General features: G+C 44.7%; 2 protein-coding genes across 2 annotated transcripts; one reads left to right on the top strand and one right to left on the bottom strand.

The window, feature by feature from the left end:
- Positions 1-739: 739 nt before the first annotated feature.
- On the bottom strand, positions 740-3,995 carry CSUI_006587 (peptidase family c78 protein; the record flags this gene model as incomplete). The annotated part of the gene is made up of 1 exon (XM_068066743.1): positions 740-3,995. A coding segment is annotated over exon 1 (2,568 nt), but the record flags the coding sequence as incomplete, so codon positions are not given.
- A 2,197-nt stretch (positions 3,996-6,192) lies between these two features.
- Positions 6,193-7,450, top strand: CSUI_006586 (uncharacterized protein). Its single transcript, XM_068066742.1, has one exon. It carries the CDS (start codon positions 6,394-6,396, stop codon positions 6,631-6,633), a length of 240 nt encoding a protein of 79 aa, XP_067921285.1. The 5' UTR covers positions 6,193-6,393; the 3' UTR covers positions 6,634-7,450.
- The last annotated feature ends 18 nt before the right edge of the window (positions 7,451-7,468 follow it).

The following is a 7,468-nucleotide window of genomic DNA, read 5'->3' as shown; positions in this document are numbered from 1 at the left end:
GATGAAGAAGAAGAGAAAGAAAGAAAGAAAGATAGAAAGATAGAAAGAAAGATAGAAAGATAGAAAGAAAGAAAGAAAGAAAGATAGAAAGAAAGAAAGAAAGACGAGCCAACCGCATCTCTCATCCCAAGGGTGAAGAAACACACAGCGAAAGAAAACACACGCGAACGAGACAGTCCATTTCTTCCCCTCATACACCCTGATATACATGCACATACACACACATATACTCATGCATGCATACATACATATTCATACACGCATATTCATTCACACATACATATTCAAACCTATTCACATATATAGATATATATATATATAATGAAAGAGACTTTTGTTTTGGGGCTTTTCTGGGGTGCATGCAGAAGGACTGTCGTGCGTGTTGGCCTATGAATTAGGCAGTTGCCTTTCATGAATGGCCGAACATCCTGACGAACCCCCTTGGCTCAATCGACTACAGAAGGACATGCATGCTGCGAACACAGTCCATGTATACATATAGAAACACTCGTACAGGAATATGACGACACAGGGGCATAGGCTGCTAAGAAAGATAGATAGATTGGAGACAGATAGATAGCGATTAATACATAGATCAACGATAGATAGACTGAAGATAGGTAGATAGATTAAAGGGAGATAGATAGATGTCCGTCAGGGTGTCTCTTTCTGTTGGTGGTAGACAGATATGTATGTCTGCAAGAGAAAAGAGATCGTATCGTATCTCTCTTACATTGAGGAGTTTGCCACTTGCGTATCTTTCACATTCATTCCATGGGACAACTGCAGAAGGTCTAAGAGCCGGCGAGATCTTTCCGTTGCCGATGACTTCGATCCATCTTCTTCTTAGAGTTCTCGAGTGTAGATACCCCCCAAGGACAAAAGGATGGCATGCATGGAGAGTCCGAATAAGTGAGAAATTTAGACTAATGAGACCTGTCGTGCTTGTGATGCTTTGGTAGAGAGAAGACAAGTCGCTCTCTGTACCGTTAAGACGAGTTTGACTAGAGGTCTTCTCTCCTTGAGGTGTAGTGACACCTGAACAGTTTCCTCGCGATGACGAAGTGGTCTTGCTCTTCTTCTCCCTGTCACCTTGGAGCTGAAGAGAATCTTGATCGTTATGACAGAACGAAGGTGAGAGAGGAGATAGAAATCGTGGAAGCAAAGGAAAAGAAAAGAGGAGAGACGGATCTTCTGAGACGTCTGGAAAGTTAGATGAGAAGATAACCTCACCTGCTGCTTGGGCTGGAGATACACCCGAAATCAGATTTTCTCCATTCATCATTATTATATCTCCTTGGTGTTGTTCTTCTTCTTTTCTTTCGTTTCTACAGATGATCGAAGAAGCAATCTCGAGACCTAACTGTCGGATTTGACAGAGAAATGCAAAGCGTAAGGCATTCGCAACGGAAGTTAAGGAGGCAGACCCAGGCATAAAGATACACACATCAAGCTTCGATTCCATCCCTACTGCAGCTAAAGACTTGAAAGAATCGTTCTTTCCACGTCTGTTCTTGTCTGAGGGGGGTGACGAAGGGTAGGTCGTTGTACACCTGACTGGGGTGTACATACACTCGGAATCGGAAGGCAGAGGTGGAGAACGATCATCGTAAGAACGTGTTTCACTCCCATATTCGAGCAGAGAGACAGAATTCAGAAAAGCAGGAATAGGAAGAACTGACAAAGATGAAAGAGAAAAAGGAATTGAAGAAGAAGAAGATGACAAAGTCTTCTGAGTAGAAGTAGTAGAAGTATTATTTTTCTCTTGTTCGAACCAGGGTAAAGAAAGAGAAGAATTATTTGCAGGAGATGACGAGGAAATGGCGACAGAAGAACCGCATTTCTTTGCAGCTGTACATACAGCCGACCAGAGAGTATGAGGAGTCTCATCGTCTTTCTTCGAGGGCTTTTTCCTCTTCTCATCGTCTCTTTTTCTTACATCCATTTCATCCTCCTCTTCAAGGTCATCACCTGTCGGGTGTACATACACCCCATTCGGCATACAGAAGAAAAGACTTTTCGGTGATTTGGTGATCATTTCTTCTTGTCTTCTCAACTGATGAAGAATTTCTTCTCCTAAACTGGGTGACATTTCAACTAGAAAGTCTTCTAAATCTTCTCCTTCTGCTGATACCGCTTCTTCATTATCTCTTCCTTCATGCTTGTCTATCAGCTTGTCTGTCCTCCCGCTACTCCCCTCATCTCTCTCTCCATCTTGTCTTTTCCATCCATTCTTTCCACACCCGTCACATCTTCCTGGCTCGACTCTCTTCTTCACAGCATACGGTAGATCGAAGGAAAACTCAAACGTAATCTGCGAACGTAGAAAGACGCTTTTCTCTGTCTTTAGAATCGATGCACCGTCTTCTACAGATATCTTGGGAAAAGGAAGAGAACAGGACAATGAAGAAGAAGAAGATGAGGACGTGAAGCTCTTGTTTAACGAAGAGAAGAGAACAGTCGAGAAAATCCAAGGAATGGCATCTGTAGAAGAAGGAGTGGCGAGGCATGCATCTACTATACTTTCCTTTATCCGCAGTTGCTGCTCTTCAGCATCGACACCATCGGACATCGAGGATGAAGAGAGAGACGACGAGGAGGAGGAGGAAGGAAGTCTCCCAAGGAGACAAAAGAAATCTTTTTCTTCTTCTCCACCATGTTGTGTCTTTCTCTTACATCCTCCATATCTTTTCCCCTCCCCTCTTGGAAAGTCTAGACAGAATCCCAGATCTTCTGTTTGATTAAGAAGATCGACGCATTTCTTCAGAAGAGATACACCCGAAAGAGGTGAGAAAGCATGCACATTCTTCCCTGCCACATGATCATAATGTTCTTTCTTCTTTCCTTCCTTTCCCCCCTCTGCCTTCTTCTCTCCATCTGGGCCAGGAGTGCTCTGTAAAGATGAGAAATTCTTTTCTGAACTGAGAGAAGAAGCATTATGAAAGAGGAGACCTAAGATCTGGAGACCCCGAGGAAGAAGAGAAGATAGGGTTAGGAGATCGCGACAAAGAGCTTCTTCTAGGGGTGATAAAGATCGAGAAGATGAAGAAAGAGCCGTCGACTTAAGAAGAAGTTCTTCTGTATGGGGAAGACGGAAAGAAGAAAGAACAAGAAAAGAAGAGTCAGGGGACTGGACACCGATGAGAATCGAAAACAATGTAGGAGAGATCAAAGAAGAAGAAGAAGAGGTTCCTTCTCCTAGAATCTGCGCATGCAATTGGCGAAGAAGACTCGCGACACGCCAGTCAAAGCGAGCGACTAAAGGAGAAGAAGAAGAAGGAAGATGCCGAGAATTAGAAGTCCTCATCGTGTTCAAAGAGAAAGATGTGAAAAGATGAAAGAAATCTTCAGAAGATGCAACTCTTTCTCCCTTTCTTGCATGTATTGAGAGAGGAAAGAAAGAGAGATGGAATAAAAGAAAGAAAGAAGAAGGCAGAAAGACATCAGAAGAAGGGAAGTGTAAGATTAGGGAGAAATGAAGATCTTCTCTCGAATGACTGTCCCCCTGGTATAGATCGAGGTGAGATATAGAAGGCGTTGAGAAGAAATCTCCCTGTGAAGAGATAAGGAGAGCTTTCTTATGTAATAAGAAGTAGCAACTGAAGAGACACCGCAGACACACTCTTCCTATTGTGGAGAAGAAAATCCCCGAGGCCAGTCATGGAAAATAACTGACTGGATTGACTTCTCAGGTGAAAAAGAAAGAAAGACAGAATAGACAATGTGTAGAAGAGAAGCGGCTATTCAAAAAGCCAGGGAGAGAGAGAGAAGGAGAAGAACGGCAGGCCAGAAGGAGAACGAAGGAAGCGAAAAGAAGAGAAGACCGATTCTTTCTCACTAGACGGTGAGAGAGACCTCTTACGGTCCTTCGTCGATCCATCCAACGGTTTGAGAAGAATATAGACCAGAAACAAGGAGAAAAGAGAGTAAAGGCATGCAGCTTCTTTCCTTGCCGCATAGGTAGAATCTTCTCAGACGAAAGAAGAGAGAAAGACCAAAGAAAGAAAAGAGAAAGAGAGAGAGAAAACTTATCAGGCGGGAGCTCTCTTATGGTCTCTGTCTCAAGTCGGCATGTGAGTCTTCTCTAAGTTAGATTTCGAGCGCATGCAAGGAAGAAAGAAAGAACAGAGACATCTCCTTTTGTGTCTCTCAAGGGGGAACAGCTGGAAATGAGCTAAGATTCCTCTCAAGAGGGGCGAAGATCATCTCTGTCTTTTTCTGTATTTCTTGGCAAGCACACGTTTCTACATCTCTTGTCAACATGAGGGGTGTCCGTATACTGACCTATTCGCCTCATACACAGGCAGATAGAGCAAGACCACACGACTCACACATCTTCATCTTCTTCTTCTGCTCTTCTGGAAAGGCGGGAGGCGTCACGAGAAACTGTATATCAGTCTAAGTAGAACTCCTTTGAGAGAGAAGGTGGTAAGAGAAAAGCATGCTGTACCTGCAGTACGCTCAGGCGTGTATAGAGGCACATCCCATACACGGGTGGGGACGTAGTGGTAAAAAGCACCCTATGCAGATGTATGGATGGACAACGGTATTATCTACTTACAGGTTGATATAGGGTCTATGTAGCTTCATCCTAGTTGCGTTGGCAGGAACAGTTCTTTCCCTATGTCTAAGCTACCATTCACAAGCCGCATAGCTCCCGATATATAGAGGTGTGGATCAAGTCACAGAAGAACGGATGAAGAAGATCCTTTCATGTCTTTTCAGATGGTGTTAAAATGAAAAGCAGAAGAGCCAGTCTTTCCTCTCATTTTCAAAACAAGAATTTCTATTCCCGGGGAAAGGCGAAACATAAGACAAGTTTCTTGAGTGTCCCTCCCGGCTCCTTTCTCAGTGGGATTTCTGAAATTCCAGCAAGTTAAAGACAGGTGCTTCGACCATGGGAGAAGCCACCTATCTACCTACGTGTTTATGAAGTGGAGATATCCAGAGAAAGAGAAGAGTTGAGATGCTGAAAGAGACAGAGAGAGGGCGCTACCGACAGTGGCAGCAATACCAAGGGTGATGGAGGCGCGGACTTTGTGTTTGGGTGATCTTTCCGACTATTTGCTTCTTCTTGGTCTTTCTCTCATGGCCTCTTCGTTTAGATAGACAGGTAGATACTTGAAACATAGACGGATAGATACCTACACCGACGAGAGGCTGAAGACAGATCAATTGAATCTTCACATTCCACCTCCTGACGATCACTAGGACGGACCACGTTATGGTGTGGGCACGCGTCATCGGAACGATTCAAGTGCTTTGGCTGGAGAGGGTGCTCGATAGGGACAGAATGGATCTCTCTCTATATGGCGTTTCAATGCTTCTCCCTTGCTAAGGTAGACAGCCAGATTTTCTATCTGTATTTTCATGAGCAGATCAGTCACTCTCTTCGGATACAGGATTCTCATCTTTCTTGGATGTCTATCAACGAGAGATACACCGCTTTTTCGGCTCCGCCCGAGGGAGATGCCGTTGCACTCGCATGGACGGTAGTAGGGTCGAAGCGAAAGGTGTGAGAGAAAGATAGATAGTCGTGAGAGCTTTTTCTACCGCCTACTTCTCTCAAAGTCCCGTCACTATGTCAAAAACCCTTCTTTCCTATTGCCATTGAATGGATAGGACGGCAGATAGCCACAAAGCATGAATGACACTTGATGTCATGATCTTCGTTCTAGCTCAGTGAGCAAATGGAGATAAGGGAGGAAAGGGGCTGCTGTGGTGGAAAAACGAGAAGTTCCTTGTCTTCTTTTCCTGGTGTTTCAGGCTGACTGAGATAGAGCAGTCTTGTCGGTCTTCACCTCTCTCATGACTGGTCTTACATTGTGAAGATCTCCTTCGAAAACCGAAAGAAAGCACCGTACATAGTCATCGGCAAGACATCCATCCGTTCGCTACTACTCCATCCGGCACCTTAAAATGCAGAACAAGATCGATAGTTCCTCTGAGAAAGGAGAAAAGGGCAACCACACCACTGCGGCCTCTCTCTTGGTCGCTTCTTCCTAGGTCTCTTAGCTGCCCAGCTGTACGTGGAGAAGCGAGCGAGCTCTCTTCTTCCGCGAGTGAAGTACACAGCAGCTGTTTGCGCCCTTCATTCTTCATTGCATGCAGACCAGGAATGATAGAAGCAGTAGCGTTTTTCACAAGGTTTTGTTCTGTAGGCGAGGTGACCTTCCCCACCTCAAGACTTGAGTTCGTTTCAGGTGTATGTACACCTGAAATCTGTTCACTCTACACTTGAGCTTGGTGGGATCGTGAGGGGGTGTAACCTTCTGAGAACATCGTCTTCAACTCGTGCAAGAGAAGCAAAACAAACAAGTCGAGCAATTGAACCGCCTATTCTTAAACTCTTCTGTCTATGGTTCCGTCTAGCTCTCTCAGTCCCGTTCGCTCATGTCTGGAAGTTTTCCTTTTTCTTTTCCTGAAAGGAACACAAGGGAGAGTACAGAGAAGCCAGCTCGCGTCAGTCACTTCATTCTAGTCAAATTTGATAGGGCTGCTTCTCTTCCTGAAAAGGAGCTTCTTTTCTGGAAGCAGCGCTGCACAATTTTCATCTTCCTTTTCTTTTTCACTTCTTTCTTCGTGTTTTCCTCTTCTTTTCGATCTCTTCGGAATTTCTGTCGTTCTACCTGACGTGCGAGAACGGTTGACTCCTTCCCTCCCGCTTTTCTCTTTCCTCGCTGCGTCACAACGGGTTCTCTTCACCATGATGTGGACACCTTTTTTAGTCGTGATAAGAAGCATTTCGGACTTCAAAGACGCATGAGTCCTTTCTCCCGTCTTATGCGATCTTGTCTCATACATGTCTCTGTGTATCGTCTTCTCGGTATCGCAAGAGTATTACCTCTCTAAGGTCTTGAAATACCCGCTTCCGTCCGTCGACAAGAGAAGAAGAATCTTCTTCTTTTTTCTTTCTTGGAAGAACATCGACGCTCATGAATTTCTCTCTCGTTCTTCCTATCTTTTCTAAAGAGGTTTTCTTCTTTTCTTTTTCNNTGAATTTCTCTCTCGTTCTTCCTATCTCAGGGGGGGGCGGCTCCATTCCATTAAACTTCGCCTTGGACCGTCCGAACAGGATTTCTTCGTCGTCTCTCTCTCTTTTGCGTCACTGCCTCGCATGCTGATCTGATGTGCTTCTTCTTTCTCTGTGTGGTGTAAGCTAGAAATGAACCTTCTCTATCAAGAAACATCTCTTCTTCTCCCGTTTCCCGATTGCGTCTCTCCTCGAAAGACGTTCCAGAGTTGAGGAGAGAAGGGAAGAGAACATCTCTGTCCTTTCTCCATACACCTCTCTAGGCGTCTTCTCCCCCCTCTCTATCCCTCTGCAGTGGATCTTGTCTCCGAAGATCTCTCAAGGCCTGTTTCGACTCTTCTTGGGAACTGCTTACAAGGCCGAGATTCCTTCCTGGTACTCTTCTCCATCTTTTCGAAGACCTTCCTTCCGTCTCTTCTTCTTTCATTTCTTTCT

Source organism: Cystoisospora suis (genome assembly GCF_002600585.1).
Source record: "Cystoisospora suis strain Wien I chromosome Unknown contig_3356, whole genome shotgun sequence".
Classification (NCBI taxonomy): domain Eukaryota; phylum Apicomplexa; class Conoidasida; order Eucoccidiorida; family Sarcocystidae; genus Cystoisospora; species Cystoisospora suis.
This window is presented reverse-complemented; position numbering and strand designations above follow the sequence as displayed.

What these genes read in the sequence shown, in the direction of transcription:
- CSUI_006586 (XM_068066742.1), top strand. Translation starts at nt 6,394, where the DNA reads ATGTCTGGAAGTTTTCCTTTTTCTTTTCCTGAAAGGAACACAAGGGAG.